The sequence below is a fragment of the Mesoplodon mirus genome (genome assembly GCF_964341445.2).
Source record: "Mesoplodon mirus genome assembly, chromosome: 19".
Classification (NCBI taxonomy): Eukaryota; Metazoa; Chordata; class Mammalia; order Artiodactyla; family Ziphiidae; genus Mesoplodon; species Mesoplodon mirus.
The window spans coordinates 49772492-49791560 of NC_138995.1; the positions used below are offsets into that span (position 1 = coordinate 49772492).

Sequence of the window (19069 nt, forward strand, 5' to 3'; positions counted from 1 at the left end):
AGCCCATCCTTCCCGGATCAGACATAAAGCAGTTGGCACAGCTCTAGCACATTTATTGGGGGAGTGAGGAGACGGGGCATCAGGGAATTTGAGGCGAGAGAAAGATTGTGGGGAATCAAAGAAAATGGCTGCTTGGTTGGGTCTTGGAGAATAAGGGGAGGGGTGTGGAAGGTGGTTATGTGGTTGGAGACTTGGGGGTCAAGACAGTGACTGGGGTGTTCTGGTTAGAGCTGGGCATAGGGGCCTAGGACATCCGTGCAGAGTCTGAGGAGATGGGGTGGGTATCTGTACAGTGTGAGGTTGAGGGTCCTGGTTGGCCTAGAATAGGTGTACAAGGGTGGGGGTCAGAAAAGGGGTTCAAGAGTCTGGGGGTGGCTGGCTGAGGTTTCAAGTTAGAAGATGGGTTGGGGGGAGAGAGTGAGGAGAAGTGGAGTATCTGGTTGGAATGAGGGGAAGGACCCAGAGTCTTGGGGACCAGGCCAGGAAGGTCCAGGGTGGGAGGTCTGTGCAGTCTGGGACATTTGAGGGGAAGCGGGGGCTTATGCTTGATTGGCCTAGGCCTAGGGTGGGGGCAGGTCTGTCTACACCATAATCTTGGGTGGGGGGGATTGAAACGGGGTGTGGAGATGTTTTCCTAGAGAAGTCAGAAGGAAATAGGGAGTTTGGAGTGGGGTTCTATGCCAAGCAGGGTCAGTGGGGATGGGAGACTGTAGGCTGAGAGATTGTGCTTGTAGGGTCTGGAAGCCAGAGAGGTGTCGGGAGGTTTGAAAACAGGAGAGTGTGTGAGAGAGGGAGTGTCAGTGGAAAGGTCTAGGTTATCAAGGCTGAGTCTAGGTTGGAAGGTTCAAGGCAGATCCCAGATTGGGTGGGCGGGTAGTCTTGGCGCGCTCGGGATATCTGGCTGGGCGGAGTCAGGTCGGCTTTAAAAGTGCGGTGGAGGGGCCTCAGGCGGCTTCCAGGGTTCAAGCGTGCTCTGGCTCCTGCTTGGCGGCAGCCGCCGGCGGCGACGGCAGTGGAGCCTGGGCCGGAGCAGGTGCGGCCTGGATGGAAAGGACGCCCTCAGGGGACAGCGCGGACGTCACGGCCGCAGGGTCCACGCCAGGCGGCAAGCGGTAGCGGCGGTGAAACTCGCGCGCGATGTATCCGTGCTCATCCTGGAGGGAAAGAGGCTTGAGGGGCTCGGCCCATTCCCTGTAGATGCCCCGCCCCTCCGGCCTGCGGATCCCGCGTACTTGTTCTGGCCCCGCCCCCGCCAGCGGGCTCACCGGGCGCTCCTCGTGGCGCGCGTGCACCTCCACGTGGTCGCCAACCACCTTGACGGCGATTTCCTCCGGTGAGAAGTGCTTCACATCCAGCAGCACCGAGAAATGCCCAGGGTCGGTCGATACCTGCGCACAGCCCGATAGTCATCGAGCGGGGCGAGGCTCCGGGGACCCAGAAAGGCCCCTCCCCTTGGTTCTCCGTTGGTTCCGGTGCTGCAGCTGTTCCTGGCCTCTGGAACTGGGGCGTCCCCTTTCCTACACGTAGCCACCGAGGACCTCTTCTCCCAGAATAACTGGGATCGTCCCTCCCCTTGTAGCCACTAGGATTCCCCTCTCATCCAGAGTGATGAGGCCCCCTTACCCTGCAAGGTCAGGGACCTCCGTCCTCACGGGGTAAGGCCTGCCCTCTCCCCCAGTGTCAGCAATGCCGTAGTCAGCGTGTCCTTCTGAACACTGGCTGCTCAGCCCCCTTCCCCTCAGAGCCCCAGGGGCCCTTACTGCACCACCCACGCCAGAAATCGCCAAGATGCCTCCTCCCCCAGTCTCCAGAGTCCACTTTCTACCCTCCCACTCGAGTCACGGGATTGCTTGAGCCCTCAGTAGTTACCAGTACTCCTCTCCCACTTCTGAGTGGCCAGACCCCCCTTTCTCAAGTCACAGGACCCTCCCTCCCCTCTACCTCTCCAGGAGACATACTGTCACCACAGTCTCCAAACTCTCTTCCTCAAGAATAACAAAATATTCCCTCCCCTCGGGAGGCACTGGGAGCCCCACGCCCTTCAGAATGACTGGGCTCCCCGTTTTCCCCAGATTCCCTGGGTCCCCAGCCTCCTTCAGAATCACCAAGACTTCCCTCAGAGTGACCGCCCCCACCCAATTAGTGACCCAGCCCTTACACTCCTCTCGGAGCTGAGACCCTCCTCAGACTGACGGGGACCTCCCACCCCTTTCAGTAATCTGACCTCCGAGAATCCATACTCAGGGAACTCCGGAAGCCCCTCTGAGGGGCCGGACTCTGGCCCGCTCAAAGTCAAGGGACATTCCTTCACCCCCCTCAGGGTGACCGGGGACCCCAGCCTTGGAAGTAGACGGATTACCGCCCCTCCCCCAGGCCTGGCACCTGGGCGGTAGGCAGCGCCACGCTGGGTGCGCGCAAGTAGTAGGGGGCCAGCGCGGCGGGGCAGAGCGCAGCCAGCTCGGCCTCCAGCAGCCCCTCGCCGAAGCGCTGGTCGAAGAGGCGCCCGGGTGCCGAAAGCCCGGGTAACGGGGCCGAGGCGCGGCGCAGCCAAGACGGCTGCACAGGCACCGGGATCTCCATCGTGCTCCGCCGCCGCCCTAGGCTCCGCAGTGCCCCAGCGGGTGCCGCCGCTGCTTTATAGTACGCTCTGTGTCCGCCCCTCGGCGGGCCGCCCGGGGACGTTGGGACTGCGGCCAGAGCCGGCCATTAATAGAGCCTTATTTAGACAGCCCAACAATGACTTGGCCATTTATTAAGCGCCTGCTGAATGCCAGGGAGGTATCATTCCCCAATTTTCCGAAAGGAAAACTAAAGCTGAGGAGGCGGAGCCTTGCCAGAGTGGGGTGCAAGCGTGGCGTTTGGGACCCACGGCCTGAGAAACCCACCAAAGAATTCCCAGTCCCTTTAATCCACCCCCGCCCCGAAGGCGCTCTGAGGATGACGCAGATGGCGGTCTTAGGAGCAGATTCCTGGGTACAGGGAATGCGGTAGCTGGGCCAGGCTGTCAGGAGGACACAGAACAGACCCTATTTCCATCTCAGCAGGGCCCTGGTCCCAGCCCCCCGGCAAGCCGGGCCTAATTCTGTGCGTCTGACTCAGCCTCGGGTGCACAGGGCAGCGGGGTCTGCCAGGTGAGCAGCGGCCAGGGGGTGCGGGCAAGAACAGTCCAGGCTGGCCCCCCTGGGGCAGCGCGCCGGGGCCCAAAATAGCTCATTTTGATCCAGCCACCTCGGCCAGGAGCCCAGGCCTGGCATTTGGCGCAACCAGCTGCTCCTGGAGCAAGACGGAAGTGGTTAGATGACCGGGTGGGACTGGTAGGCTGCTGGACTGATGGAGGGACGGCGGTTAGAAAGGGCATAGGCGCCCTTATTGCCCCTGCAACGGGAAAAACCGTAGTTCGACTGAAATCTGGATGAGCTATACGCAGCCAGAGGGGGCGTGGCCAGCATACACGAGTACAGGAAAGCGAGAGTACATTGGAACCCCTCCTAACCGCGAGCCCAGCCTCAGCTCCTTTCCATTGGTCCATGGACTTGCCAATTACAGCAGCTCGCTACGGTTCTCCAATTAAACATGCTCTCTTATTCACGTTACAGCCAACCAATTGTGAGACACCTCCCTTTGGCCACCGTCCAATTACTTTTATTTTCCTATCATTCGTCGCCTTGGAGGCCGCTCTCTTCCCGCGCCTGCAGTCCCAGAGAGGGGCGGGGCTGATAGGACATTGCTAAGCGACAAAGATGCGCTCCGAGTGAGTCCGGTGACCGAGAAGAGCAGGCGGAATCGGCGAGGTAGCTGCGGGATGGACTGCAGGTGAGACCGATCCCTCTTCCGGGGATCACAAGAGGGCTGCGGAGGACCAAGGGTGAGAGCAACGCAGCCTAGGATCAGGTTTTCTAGGGTGCGGAGTCTCTCGTTCTCAACCGCACTGGAACTACAACTCCCAAGATGCTCCACAGCCTTAAGCGGCTCCCGCCTTGGACTTCACCATCCCGGGGTTTCCATAGCGTCTTACGTTCTGCTAAGTGGCCCCGAGGGCTTTTTTTTTTTTTTTTTTTTTTTTTTTTCCTCCTCTAACCTCGCAATTCTCAGGGGCATCTTGGGAATTAAGATTCTTAATTTTGAATTTGTCCCCAGACTCCCATGGGTGTTATTTTTGACCTTTCTTGCTTAGGCGGAGCCCAGTGACTATAGGGATTGTAATCCATCTACCCCTTTCTCCTCAGATAGTGTCCCAAGGACTTATGGGAAATGTACAGTGATAAGGTTTAGCCTTGGCCCTTAACGTGAGCTCCACTTCAGAATCACCTGGGACACTGCGAAGAAGATGTATGTAGATGCCCAGCCCCCTTCCTGATATTCTGATTCTTTTGGTCTGGGGTGAGGATCACGCATCTGTAGTTTTAAAAGACTCCTCCTAGACTGGATCCACGGTTAAGAACCACCAACCAACAGTTCCTGGGTTCTTCTCTTTTGAGACTGCTCCAAGGGCTGGTGGGAATCGTGCCTCCGGTATCATTATCTTGAGTGTGCAGTGGTGCTTCATGGGAATTATAGTCCATCTCTTCCAGGAATCCATGGGAATCGTAGTGTGGTTCTGCCCTCTTACCATTCTCCCATTCACTCCACCCACATACAGCCTCCCAGCAGGGCTGCAGTGACCTTGCTCTGCCTGCCAACCCCCCTCTCCTCTTGCAGCTTGCCAGTTTTCTCCACCCACGACAGTACTTTTGGGGACGGCCCCCTGGGTCGAAGCCACTACTGACCTGGCACCCCAAGGTGAGGACACCCAACAGAGAGTGCTGTGTTCCAGCCCAGTAGCAAGGGAGTGACGACTAGAGGGAAGGAAGACATGATGAGAGATGGGGGTGAGAGATCAAAAGACAGTCCCTCCTCTTTTCCCTATGGCCCTACCCTTATCCTGTCCTCTACCACCTAAATCCTGCATCACAGCCCCAATCACTTTGAGTTGTTGCAATCGTGGGATGTGTTTCCTCCCCTCCGGACTGAGACTTCGTATGTGTCTTCGTTACCCTACAGGGATAACCCCATGGCCTCACTTTTTCTTCTCCTCGCTTCCCCTATCTTAGACCCTGAACTCATCCAAGTCCCAGAGATCCAGGCTCCCAGAAGCTCCCAGGGCTCTGGCCACAGGTCGCAAATCCCCTGAGCTGTTTGAGGAGTCCTGGCCATCCAGCTCAGGGACCCCTTCCCCACCCAGCACCACTGAGGGACAGATGGGAGCCTCTCCACCACTCACCGTGACTGACAGCGGGGACTCTGTGGTGGCCAAGTAAGTAACAGTAGCCCTGGGGGAAAAGAAGCGTTTGGATCAGTGGGAGGGGGCAGACATCCCATAATAATCATCACAGCCAGATCCGCACTTTTAGGACCACGCTTCATGCACGTTAGCAAGCGATCTGGAGCGAGGTTCAAATCCAAGCTTTGTCACCAACTCTGTATATGATCCTGGCCTCAGTTTCCTCATCTGTAAATTGGGGATATTAATAGCATGTATACTCTAGGGCTGTTTTAAATTTTCAATGAGTCACTGTCCGTACAGCATCTATAACAATGCCTGTCACATAGTGAGCACTTGGATTTGTAGGATCCAAGTTCAGCTGCTATAACACAGAGTCCCAAATTAATTGTGGCTTAAACAAGAGAGTACTTATTTCTTCCTCACCTAATAGTCCAGACAGAAGCAACCAGGCCTGATATGGCAGCCCCTAATTGAGGCGCCAGAGACATAGTTTCCTTCTCTCTTGTCGCTCTCACTTCCCTAGTCTGTTACCCTTTCCTTCATGGCTCATAATGGCTCCCAGCCACATCCATATTCCAGAATCACACCTCCTCATACCTGTTGGTCAAGAACAGAGTTACATGGCCATAAAGCTACAAGGGCACCTGATAAATGTATTTATAGAAGAGTGGCTATGTGCCCCAGATTATATCATCTTATATAATACTGCATTACTGGGGGACTTCCCTGGCGGTCCAGTGGTTAAGACTCCGCACTCCCAATGCAGGGGCCACAGGTTCAATCCCTGGTTGGGGAACTAAGATCCCACATGCCGCACAGAGTGGCAAAAAAAAACAAAACAAAACAAAACTGCATTACTCTATAAGAAAGGAGAACTGATGTTGAGGGCCAACTCCCAAGTGCTGCTATGGAGCTAGGTAAAAATTGGCTATTGTGATTATTATGGTTATTATTAAGTATTAGGCTCTCCTCATCCCACCCACCTTGTAATTCTCTGATGCTCACAGGTACATAAACCGGTTCCGACAGGCTCAGCCCACAAGCCGAGAGGAACGCGAGTCTGCGGGCCCAACGCCAGCTGACTTTTGGTGGCTGTGGCCTGAATCACCAGACCCCAGCAGTCAACTTGCAGCAGGTACCTGCTTCAGTCTCATCTACTCCTGGCCTATAACCTCTCCTGAGCTATACCCCCAGCAGCCACTCCTCCTGGCCCCCCCAAATCAATTGGAGCTTCTCAACAGGAGCCAATGAACCAGAAGGAAGACCCAACACAGCAGTCCCGACTCGTGCCAAGCTGGCCAGTGCATCACAGACTATGGCCCCCCTTCAGGAAATAAAGCAGGTGACATCCCCATCCACTCCTTCCCCTACGTGCCTGAACTGGCAGCACCAGCCCTGGGATAGAATTAGAGTCAACCCCCAATTCAAGGAAGTGTAAACAAAAAAGGAAGGTCTTGCTGGCTAATGCAATCAAGAAATCCAAAGGTAGCTGCTTTCAGGCATAGCTGAATCCAGGTGTTTGAACCATATTGGGAGGAACTTGACTCTCATGGCTCCCTGTTCCTCTCTGTTTGGCTCAATCTCAGGTAGGCTTTCCCCTCAAAATAGCTAAGATGGCCCCGTTTACTCTAGGCTTCTAATGTACTTGATCACTCCAGTGGAAAGAGAAGCCTTTTCCAATAGCTCCATCCTAAACCCCAGGGCTTACTCTCATTCGCTCATCTTTGAGCCAATCACTGTGAATCAGAGGACAGAACATTATGACTAGCCAGGCCTGATCAGGAAGGCAGGGTCAACCCTTCTATAACAATGACTGCACTGAGAGATATGGATCCACAGAGGAAAACCTGGTCTCTCTTTCCTGAGGAAGAAGAGCAGATTCTAAGCCAGCATGTGAGGGCGCCAGGTGGAATGTAGACCTGCATCCAGGCCCTCTGTCCCGAGCCCCTTTCCCAGTAGCCTTTGGGATGGGGACTGGCCTCTGACCCCTCTCACCTCACAGAGCCTCAACACGTGGAACTCATCCCTGCTGGACTTGGAGACACTGAGCCTGCAAAGCAGAGCTGCCAAGCTGCTCAAACGCAGGTGCCTCCCCCGCCCCCATCACCCTCCCCACTCCTTCCCCTCCAGGCTCGGGCCACTGCCTCTGAGACCCCCGTTGCCTCACTTCTGCCTCTCCCTACAGCAAGGCCTCCATCTCTTCCTCCTCCTCCCTCAGCCCCAGCGATGCCGGCATCTCCTCATTCCCCGTCAGCTCTGATGGCCTCTCTCCCTTCTCCATGACCTTCACTTCTGACTCCAGCAAGGGCTCTGACCCCAAGGCACAAGGTAGGTTCTGAGAGGCAAGGATGAGGGCAGTCTGGTTGCAAAGCCCAGCCTTTCGATTTACCAGCTCTGTGACCTTGGGCCTCTCTGGGCCTTGTTTCCCCAGCTGTAAAACAGGGGAAATAATTGTACTCCTCTGCTACGGGTGTTGTGAGGATTAAATGAGTGGGTGAATACATGGAACACCTAGCACGACTCTGTTAACAGTAGCTATCAGGACTATGCATGTTCTCTCTCTGCATCCTGTCTGCAGTTCTGAACACGAAGCCCCAAAATCAGAAGGCTTTTTGCAAATTTGGCACCACAGCTGATTTGCCAGCAAAAGTTGATGTAAACAATACGAAGAATATTCATATATCTATCTTATTTTATGGAGGTATAGTTGATTTACAATATTATATTAGTTTCAGGTGTACGACATAGTAATTCAAAATTTTTAGAGATTATACTCCATTTAAAGTTATTATAAAATATTGGCTATATTCCCTGTGCTCCACAATATTTCTTTGTAGCTTATTTATTTTACACATAGTAGTTTGTACCTCTTAGCCCCTGTCCCTATCCTGCCCCTCCTCTGCTTCCCTCTCCCCACTGGTAACCACTAGTTTGTTCCCTATATCTGTGAGTCAGTTTCTGCTTTGTTATATTCATTCATTTATTTTATTCTTTCAATTCTACATATAAGTGATAACATATGGTATTCACCTTTCACTGTCTGACTTATTTAACTAAGCATAATACCTTCCAGGTCCATCCATGTTGTTGCAAATGGTAGAATTTCATTCTTTTTAATGGATGAGGAGGATTCCATTGTATATATACACCACATCTTTATCCATTTGTCTGTTGATGGACACACTTAGGTTGCTTCCATATGTTGGCTATTGTAAATAATGCTGCTATGAACATTGGGGTGCATGTATCTTTTTGAATTACTGTTTTCATTTTCTTCAGCTATAGACCCAGGAGTAGAATTGCTGGATCATATGGTAGTTCTATTTTTAGTTTTTTGAGGAACCATCGTATTGTTTTCCACAGTGGCTGCACCAGTTTACATTCCTATAAACAGTGTACAGGGGTTCCCTTGTCTCTACATCTTCACCAACATTTGTTATTTGTGGTCTTTTCGATGATAGCCATTCTGACAGGTATGAGGTGATATCTCACTGTGATTTTGATTTCCATTTCTCTGATGAGTAGCAATGTTGAGCATCTTTGAATGTGCCTGTTGGCCTTCTGTATGTCTTCTTTGGAAAAATGTCTATTCAGGTCTTCTGCCCATCTTTTTTAATCAGGTTGTTTGTTTTTTGATGTTGAGTTGTATAAGCTGTTAATATATTTTGGTCATTAATCCCTTATCAGTCGTACTGTTTGCAAATATTTTCTCCCATTCAGTAGGTTGTCTTTTTGTTTTGTTGATGGTTTCCTTTGCTGTACAAAACCTTTTAAGTTTAATTAGGTCCCATTCATTTATTTTTGCTTTTGTTTCCTTTGCGTTAGGAGACAGATCTACAAAAATTTTGCTATGATTTGTGTCAAAGAGTGTTCCATGCCTGTGTTTTCTTGTAGGGGTTTTATAGCTTCAGGTCTTACGTTTAGGTCTTTAATCCATTTTGAGTTTCTTTTTGTATGTAGTGGGAGAATATATTCTAATCTCATTCTTTTACATGTAGCTGTCCAGTTTTCCCAGCACCACTTATTGAAGAAACTGTCTTTTCCCCATTGTATATTCTTGCTTCCTTTGTTGTAGATTAATTGACCATAAGTATGTGGGTTTACCTCTGGGCTCTCTGTTCTATTCCATTGACCTACTTGTCTGTTTTTGTGCCAGTACTGTTCTGTTTTGATTACTGTAGCTTTGTAGTATAGTCTGAAGTCAGGGGGTAAATATTCGTTCTTCTTTCTATGGATATATAACATTGAACTATATGAAACTTTTGTCTGTAAGTGAAAAATGGTTGAATAATGGCAATTTCATATTGTTCAACTAAATACCAATGTGTTTGAGTCTGGTGACTGACCCAGACCCCTGTCAACACTGTACATACCATGTAACTTTGCTAAAACATGCACACAGTTGAACTCTCAAATTTCTGCCCCCAAGATTTCAGAGATTGGATTAAGGACCTGGGTTACTGTTACGGTCATCGTTGTTACCGTTACTCTGTGTCCAGGTCCTGGGATGCAGTGGTGCACAGGACAGATGCTCTCCATGTCTCACAGGACTCCCGTGAGTGGGGACAGGCAAGCAGAGAGAACAGAGTGGTGTTTGTGCATGTTGTGTGATCCTGCCCAAGCACTCCCGTCTGATTCTTTGCTCCTTCTCTTTTTATTCACTTCTCCTCCTTGAGCCTCAGTTTCCTCATCTGTAAAATGGGGATAAAACTACTACCTACTTCATGAGTTGTTTTGCAGATTAAATGTATTCATTATTTCACAGAACAAACATTGAATATCTGTTGTGTATGAAGCCTGTGAGCAGGATTGGGGATTCCTTAGTGAACCAACCATACATGGTCCCACCTTCATGGTCCTCACAGGATAGTGAGTGTGGGGCAGAGGATAGCTACATAACTCCACAAACAAATGTGAAATATAAGCAGAAATGAGGGCCATGCAGGAGAGAATTGCGATGCTGGGATGTCAGAGAAGGCCTTCCTGGAAGAGGTGCTATCTAAGTGGAGACCTGAATGATGCAGGTGGGGACAATAGCCCTCTAGCCTGCACAAAGGACCTGAGGTCGGAGGGAACACGGTGCAGACAATGAACTAGGAAAGGCAAGAGCCAGGAGTAAGAGTAGTGTGGGATAAGGTGGAAGAGATTGGCGGGGGTCGGATTCCATGGGCTATGTAGGCATGTGAGGCATTTGGTCATAATCTACCGGGGAGCCACGCGAGAGTTCTGAGCAAGGAGGGCATGGGATCTTTATTGGCTCCCTATGGCTGCTATCAACATCTGGTGAGAGACAGACTCTGGTGGTTTGGGTTGGGCCAGAGCCTGAGGAGCAAAGTAGAGGGAAGTGGCCAGGTCTGGAAGTAGAATCACAGTATATAGAAGGGAGAGAAGAAGAGGTCCCACATGATGCACCCCGCCCCCCCTCTCTGTGCAGCATTAGTAGGTGGGGCTTCTGAGAGATAATGGTAGCCATACTAATCGTAACGGACAAAATGATGCTCTGGGTGATAGGGAATGGTGTCTCTTTGCCCCACAGGACCGAGGACAGCCAGTGGCCCTGCCTTTAGTCACTGCTGTATTCCCAGCACAGGGCTGGGCACTGGGATGGAACACAGTAAACAGTTCATTTTGCATTTATGCCACAAATACTGACACTAGGTCCTGTTCTTGACACTGAGGATATGATAATGGCCAGATAGACAAAAATTGCTGTCCTTGTGTAGCTGGCATTGTGGAGGGAGAGATGAACAATAAATAAGCAGAGAAGTATGATATTTAGTAGTTAGAAGGCCCTTGTGTAGTTGGCATTGTGGAGGGAGAGATGAACAATAAGTAAGCAAAGAAGTATGATCTTTAGTTAGAAGGTGATAAGTGATAAGGAGAAAAATGGAACAGGAAAGAGGATGGAGAGTGGTAGGGCTGGGGTTGTTGCAGTTTTGAATAGGGTAGCCAGGGAAGGCTTCACTAAGAAGGTGATACCTGGGCAAATATTGGAAAGACTTAGAGTCAACCCTGTGGTTACATGAACGAAGAGCCTTCCAGGCAGAGGAAACCATAAATGCAAAGACTTTTGCTTTTTACCAGGAAAGAGGTGCCTCCCGGGGAAGATTCTAACCCAGGAGGACCCTGATCTGACTCAGGTGTTCACAGGCTCCCTCTGGCTGCGGGTGGGGACAGTTTGGGAGGATAGGAAGAAGGGAAACCAGGGAGGAAGTTGCTTTGAGGTTGGCAGGTGAGGGAAGTAAAGTGGGGAGAAGTGGGCAGATTCTGGAGGATCCGCCTTGGTCACTGCTGTAACCACCACGTCCAGAACAGTGCCTGGCAAATAGTAAGAGCTCAATAAATATTTGTTGATGAATGAAGAATTGAATGATGACAAGTTGAGAAGCCCATGAGGGCTCTCTTCTCTGATTCTGCCCCTTTCCCCACTTCCCAATCTGCAGGGGACTTGGTACATTATCTGGAGAGCCCGTCTGAATAACCTTCTGGTACAGTCGAAGGGTGTCTGCTAGGCTGTCCTTGCTCATCCCCCCAGGCCCTGCCTTACCCCTCTTCCCTCTACTTACTCCACAGGAACCCCAGCACCTGCCCCCATCCCTACTCCATCCCCAGTCTCCTCCCGGGCACCCCTGCAGCCAGAGGATGACATTCTGTACCAGTGGCGGCAGCGGCGGAAGCTTGAACAGGCTCGAGGAAGCCAGGGTGATGGAACCTGGGTGCTGCCCCAGACCCCTGCCCTCACCCCTACGGTGAGATGGGGGAGGGAGGAGACTGAGGGGGCTGGAGCGGGGATCCTAAGGGAAATTGGAGGAAGAAGGAGGCTGAGGAGGACTGAGGACCCTCTACCCTTTCTCTCCCTCTCAGGTCCCTATCCCCATCTGTCTACAGACCTCTCCTGCCCCTGCGGAGACCCTTGGTTCCCTGGGAACCCAGCCTAACTGCATCCCACTTTGGGGCAGTGTGGCTCCACCTGGTCCCCGGGAAGCCTTCCGCTTGGAGAAGCCTCCTATTCCCCCAGGGTTCTCTCCACATATCTTTTGGGGCCCCAGTCCCCATGGATTCTTCTGGGCCCCGCAGCCCGGTCCCTGGGTATCTCTTGGGGCCATCCCTCCCACGGCCGCCGCCTCCCCCCCAGCGCCCCCAGCCTCCACTCCTGCGCCTCCAGCCTCAACCACTGCGCCCTCTGCCTCCACTCCCGCGCCCCCTGCCGCCCCCCAGGGCCCGCCCACCCCTGCACCATGCAGCCCAGCCGAGCTCGAGGGGCAGAGCTCCAAGCCTCGAAGAAGTAGAGCCCAACGCCGGGAGTCTGCTGGGCGAATCACGGCAGCGGACGAGGGCCCTGGCCCGCAGCTCAGAGGCGCGCTAGGCCAAGTAGTGGCGGCTCGGCTGTTTCCGGACAGCCTGGAGGACACGCCCCCTCGCCAAGAGGGCCCGCCTCCACCCGAGGCTGAATCTCAGAAAGTCAAGGCCACACGCCCTCGAACCGAGACTCTGTCCTCTCGTTCAGAGATCACGGCCCCTTCATCTGAATCACGGTGTCCCCAGGCAGAGACCCCGCAGGGTCGGTCTAAGGCCGAGTCCCGGAACGCCAAGGCCATGCTCCCCCTAGTGGGATCGGTGCCTAGGAAGGACAAAGACACTTTCTTGGCTGAAGTCGGGGGTAAGCCGCCCAAGGTCCGGCCCCCTCCAGCTGAGGAGGCGGCCACTTGTGTTAAGGCCCCGACCCGTCCGTTCAAGGAGGGGGCTCTTGAAGGTGTGGTCACGCCCTCATCCGCTGATGGCCACGCCCCCTCAGAGGACGTCCTCTCCCAGGCTGCCAGACTTCTGCAGGCTGCGGAAGGTGAGCTGATGGTGCACCGACGCTCGTGGCTGCCTGGATCTGAATGGCGGTCCAGCACGCTACGAGTCCGGCCTCCTGAATCTTGCTCTTTTTCCCCCAGACTCCGACGGCAGCGAGTTCCAGGATGACCCTATACTGCAGGTGCTAAGGGTTCAAAGGGCGGAGCTGCGGCGGCAGAAAAGGTGACCATGCGAGGAGTTAAGACACCCGGCCCCTGAATCCTCTGAGACCGCCGTTTGGTACCCACTTCTCCTGAGACCCTTTCCCAGAACATACACAGCCCCAGACCCCAATCCTGAGCAAAACCTCAGCCTCTGCTCACCTGTCCTTTTTCCAGGAATGTGGATGCCCAGATATCCCGTCTGCTGGGCCGCACTGAAGACCCAGGGTCTTGGTCTCCTCCAGCCAGGTCGCCTCCCGGGTCCCCAGGGATGCGGCTGAGGAGGGAAGGAGCCTCTCTTGAGGCCAGACGACTTTGAATTGTACAGATTCTATTTTTCCTAATAAATTTCTTTTTCAGGTTACTGGTTGTCTCTGAGAAGTTGTTTTGGAAAGGCCAAGGGTCATGCTAATTTAGGGAAATAGCTCCCATGCCCCGCCTCCCCCCCCCCCCACACACACCCTAGCTCTGCCCTGCCCCACCTCACCCTAGTTTCTGACCACTGAAGCAAAGCCTCTTCTGGTTTCATCCTCTATGAGGGCAGGAGAGGGGTTCCGGGCAAGACTGGGACTCACCTTATCTGACCTTCAACTCAGGAGTGTATCCTCCTGTCTCAGATGAGACCAAAGGAACTGTCCTCTGGGTATGAAGCTTGTAGAGTCATCAGAGTGTTGGACAATGGTCAGGCCTCAGTCCACATCCTGCTTGAGCCAGCTGCAGCATTTGGTGCTCTGATCCCCACCCCCTCCTTGAAGCACTTCTTTTCCTGGCTTCCAGCACCCCAGCGCTCTCCTCACCTCTGGCTGTGCTTTCTCATTGTGCCTCACCCCTGTCACTTTAGTGCGTCCCAGGGCCCTGGCCTTGACTCTTCCATCTACAGTCAATCCCAGGTGCTCTTATCTGGCGTCATGGGCTCTAAACCCCATCTCTTTTCTGATAGTCCACAAGTTTCTATCTTCAGCCTAGAACCTCAGGTTCTTGTACCCTGCTACTTGCTCATCATCCACACAAAAAGGTCTAAGAGATGTCTCAGACTCCACAGATCTTCCCCCTAAACCTGCTCCTCCCTGGCTCTCAGCTCCATCCTTCTACTTGCTCAGGTCAGAAGCCTCACAGCTGTCATTGACTCCTCTCGTTCCCTCACACCCACAGTCAGCTGACCAGCAAGTTCTATCATCTCTATCTTTAAAATCTCTCCAGAATTTAACCCCGCCTTTATTCCCATTCCACTGCCCCACCCCAGTCTAGGCTATGGTCACCTGTCCGGACTATTGTGAAAAACCTATTGTTTTATCTGTGAATACCTTGACACATTTCCCATCAAAAAAGTAGAGTCTATGTCCCTTCTTGAAACTGGGTTGAACTTTGTGACTGCCTCCACAAATAAAATGCAGAGGAAGTGATATTACTTTAACTTTCCAAATTGGATTAGAAAAGATGATATAATTTCCACCTGTTTTTCTCCCAGTCCCTCTTCTCTCTCCGTCTCTCCCCGTCCCCCTCCTTTTGGAGCCCTGGAATGCCATATAAAAAGTCCAGTTGCCATCCTGGATAAGGATTTTGACTACAAAGGTGTCAAAATTCAGTGAAATTTATGAATTACATGGTATGTAAGGTTTACCTCAAAAAAAAATAAATATTGAACTCCAATGAAGGATATGCATGCTGAAGTATTTAGGAGACAGTATACAATGTCTTTAATTTATTTTGAAATGCATCCAAAAATTAGATTAATGGATGAATAGAGTAATAGGTAGATGTGAGATAAAGCAAATATAGTAAAATGCTAATGGTAGGATCTAAGTGGTGGGTATATGGGTGTAAAATTGTTCAGCTTTGCTGTATGTTAGAAAATTTTTATAATAAAATGTTGGAGAATATATGATCAGGATTATTTTGATATTTGTATTTACAAAAAAAGAGACGATAGGATAGATTTCTGTAAAAAGTAGCTTCTGGGACTTCCCTGGTGGCGCAGTGGTTAAGAATCCGCCTGCCAACGCAGGGGACACGGGTTCGAGCCCTGGTCCGGGAAGATACCACATGCCACGGAGCAACTAAGCCCGTGTGCCACAACTACTGAGCCTGCGCTCTAGAGCCCGCGAGCCACAACTACTGAAGCCCATGCTCCTCAACAAGAGAAACCACCACAATGAGAAGCCCACGCACCACAATAAAGAGCAGCCTCTGCTCACCGCAACTAGAGAAAGCCCGCGCGCGGCAACGAAGACCCAACACAGCCAAAAATAAAAAATATAAATAAATAAATTTATTTTTTTAAAAGTAGCTTCTGTATGTCACAGACATAGTAAATATTTGTTTTCAGTCTTTTTGAACAAACCATACATTTAAATAAAATCAAAAGAAGGAAATAGCTGCTTAGATATAAGGAGAAAAAAAGATGTTTATAGTAGCAGAATCTGATCTTGGGGGGTGAGTGGGACCTAGAAATTTTCCTGAGGAAGTTATATGTGAGCTGAGACAGGTAGGAATTAATAACTAACAAAGGGCCATCCTAATTACTATTTCTGGGTTAAAAGCCACCCCAAAACTTAGTGGCATAAAACAATCATTTTATTATGCTCATGGATTCTGTGAGTCAGAAATTTGGACAGGGCACAGTTGGGGACAGTTTGTCTCTGCTCCATGATGTCTAGGGGTTCAGCTGGGAAGACAAAGGTGGCTTGACAACTGGGGGTGGAATCTCTGGAGCTTCTTCACTCCCAAGTCTGACATCAGGGCTCAGATGACTTTAAGCTGGAACTACGGACTGTAGTGCCTACACAAGGTCTCTCCATGTGGTTTATGCTTCCTCAGAGCACGACTACCTCAGCAGAGTTGCACTTCTCACATGATGCCTCAAGGCTCCAGAGCTAGTCATTCCAGTAGACAAAGAATGCCTTTGCCTTTTACTACATAGCCTTGGAAATCACATAGTGTCAATTTCTATTCATTCCTATTCTCTATTGGTTGAAGTTGTCACAATCCTGCCCAGATGGAGATAGACTCTACCTCTTCATGAGAGGAGTGTGAAAGAATATGCAGTCGAGTTTTAATGGGGGAGGGGGGGTGGGGCGCGCAGAGAATACTCCGGTCGGAGGGAAATTCATGTGGGAAATCCCTGTTATGGAAGTGAGGTCAGCAAGTTCAATAAACTGAAATAAGTAGCTGTAAATTTACCCCTCCGTCAGCACTCCCTTTCCCCAATCTTGGCTTAAATTTTATCCATAGAACTTATTGCCTTCTAATATTCTATATTTTAAAATACTTATTTTGTAAACTGTCTTTTCCCACTAGCTTTTGAGCTCCATGTGGGCAGGGTATATTTCCCCCTGTTTTGGTTACTGATATATCCACAAATTAAGCGATCAGAGTTTTTGAATGAATGAATGGGTGGATCAAGGATGTACCTTCGAGGGCCTTGTTGAGGGCATGACCAATGGCAAATTCTCTTGGAAAGGGCGTTGTTACAGAGTGTTTTCTTTTTCTTTCTTTCTTTCTTTTTTTTTTTTTTAATGTACATACCTGGCCAGGGATCAGAGAGCTTTATTCATTCATTTATTTATTTATAATTTATTTATTTATTATTTATTTTTGGCTGTGTTGGGTCTTTGTTGCTGCGCGCGGGCTTTCACTAGCTGCGGCAAGCGGGGGTTACTCCTGGTTGCGGTGCGCAGGCTTCTCATTGCAGTGGCTTCTCTTGTTGTAGAGCACAGGCTCTAGGTGTGCAGGCTTCAGTAGCTGTGGCATGCAGGCTTAGTAGTTGTGGCTTGCAGGCTCTAGAGCGCAGGCTCAGTAGTTGTGGCACACGGGCTTAGTTGCTCCGTGGCATGTGGGATCTTCCCGGACCAGGGCTCGAACCCGTATACCCTGAGCCACCAGGGAAGTCCCTACAGAGTGTTTTCTGAGCCTCAGTCAACAGCGGGAACAACTGGGACTGGCTTTATGGGAGGCGTGGTCATGTTCAGGCATGCAGGCTAAATTTATTCCTAGGAAAAAGGGGTCAAGGCTGGAGGCCAGCCTGTAAGAAGCAGTAGAGGAGGAGGCAAGGAAAATGTCCAGTGAGTAGGGGGAGGCTAAGTCGCGGATTGCCTAGGGTTATGTCCCAGGCAGGGCATCTGAGCCAGTGAAAAACATCCAGGGGCCAATGTTGTTAGTATTCTGTGGGCAGGGGAGGGGTCAAGGACTGACAAAGCGGGGTCAGAAGATCGAGACTTTGAAGAGCTGCTTAGGGGATGGAGAAAAGCTTGAGGCCATGGGAGAAGCCAATTGAAAGTGGCAGAGGAGCGGTCACTGACAGTGGACTAAGGGAAGGGTCCACTGCTTAGTGTTAGAAATGTTAGAAGCAAAGCATAAAGAACCTGAGGGTGTGTCTCAGGAGGGGAATGACGGCCAATGAAAAGCAGGCATAGGCGTGGCGCTGTCAAACTTCGCTGGGCGGGACCGCAGAGACCGAGCCAGAAATGAGACCCAAGCCAATGAAAATCCGCCAGGCGGGCGGGGCGTCGTCCTAAGGCCAAGGGTGGAGCCAATGAGACGCTGCGCCGCGTCCCGCATTGCCCCCGCCCCTGTGAGGCTAGTGCCGGAGCCACGGGCGGCCGTTAGGGGCGGGGCCTGCAGCCGCCCGCGCGCAGCTCGCGCCCTCCCCTTTGTGTCGCCATGGCGGCGGCATCGGCGACGAGGACGACGAGCGAGGGGTCCAGCGCGGCCGGCGCCTGAGGAGGCTACGCGACCATGGTGGTGAGGCGCCCACGCGGCCGTCAATCTGTCGGCGAAGTCAGTCTGTCCGCGCGGGGCCACGCCCCGCGCGCCCCGCCCCCGGCCCCGCCCGAGCCCGCGGCCTGCGCCGCCCCTCACCCCTCACCGCGGTCCCTCTCGTACCCCGGCCCGGTCTTGGGCCCGAGCTCTCACCCGAGCCCCGCCCCCTCAGCGCGCATCCCCCTTCCACGCCCTGGATGGGGGTGACAGTAGCCGAAGACCCAGACTTGGGAGGAAAAAGGGCTGGTCCAGGGAAGGACCCCGCATCCTCCAAGTGGCCCCCGCAGGGGCCTGCTGAGGCTGTCTGGGTCCTTCACCAGGCCCTATCCCAGAGCCATCCTCAGCGTCCCCATCCCAGCCTCCACCCCTCCCTGGCCTAGACCCCTCCTCCTCCTACCATCAGCCGGTTTCTCATTCTTGAGCCCCACCCCCACCCGGCTCCATCCTCAGCCTGACCCTTTTCTTCTCCTTCTCGTCTTTCTCACCCCTTCCCAGTCCCTCTCAACCAACCTTCCCTTATCCCCATCAGCCTGAACCTTTACTTCAGCCTCTCCAGCTGCTACCCTCCTGCTTACTCCACCCTAATCCCGAGCGTGCATTGTACCCCGATGTGATCCTTGGGTCCTCTCCATCTTCTTGTCCTCATCCGCCCTCCCCCACCATCTCCCTCTCCCACCCTGCTGCTCCTGCTCATTCATCCATCCATTCCCTCATTCGCTCACTTAACATTCACTGAGACCCCTGTGTAGCCCCTTTGCTCCAGGCACAGAGAAAGTCAGATCCCCTCCTGCCTCGGGGAGCTTCATGGGCTGGAGAGGGACCCACCCAAGGGTGAGACCCAAAGGATGAAGTCGGCGTTGTAAGGATACGAAGGAGGGAGAGGCTAGAGCCCAGCCTGAGGAATCCTCATCTGGCAGATGGTTAATTTATTCATCAGATTTTACCCAGCCCCCGCTGTGTGACTGAGCTGGCACTGGGCATTGGGACCCAGAGAGGAATCAGGCACAACCCAACCTGTGAGGAGCATCAATTCTGTGCCCAGCTCTGT

The 19069-nt window shown here is 52.2% G+C and overlaps 2 protein-coding genes across 3 annotated transcripts; one reads left to right on the forward strand and one right to left on the reverse strand.

Annotated features, from left to right (window-relative positions):
- Positions 1-36: 36 nt before the first annotated feature.
- Positions 37-2754, reverse strand: HSPB6 (heat shock protein family B (small) member 6). 2 transcript variants are annotated; one of them, XM_082605993.1, is made up of 3 exons: positions 2383-2754; positions 1233-1388; positions 37-1154 (listed from the first exon to the last, which is right to left on the reverse strand). In XM_082605993.1, the coding sequence occupies exons 1-3, from the start codon at positions 2578-2580 to the stop codon at positions 963-965; spliced, it is 546 nt and encodes a 181-aa protein (XP_082462119.1). In that variant the 5' UTR covers positions 2581-2754; the 3' UTR covers positions 37-962. The 2 variants fall into 2 exon arrangements, with proteins under 2 accessions (XP_082462119.1, XP_082462120.1); XM_082605994.1 differs by having other exon boundaries at positions 1266-1388; positions 2383-2739.
- Positions 2755-3630: 876 nt separating this feature from the next.
- On the forward strand, positions 3631-13627 carry PROSER3 (proline and serine rich 3). Its single transcript, XM_082606067.1, is given in 13 exon segments — positions 3631-3813; positions 4227-4329; positions 4699-4868; positions 5091-5293; positions 6271-6398; positions 6505-6605; positions 7266-7348; positions 7449-7591; positions 11837-12012; positions 12128-13103; positions 13204-13285; positions 13441-13520; positions 13523-13627. Coding segments are annotated over 11 exon segments (2022 nt in total). The 5' UTR covers positions 3631-3813; positions 4227-4329; positions 4699-4862; the 3' UTR covers positions 13567-13627.
- The last annotated feature ends 5442 nt before the right edge of the window (positions 13628-19069 follow it).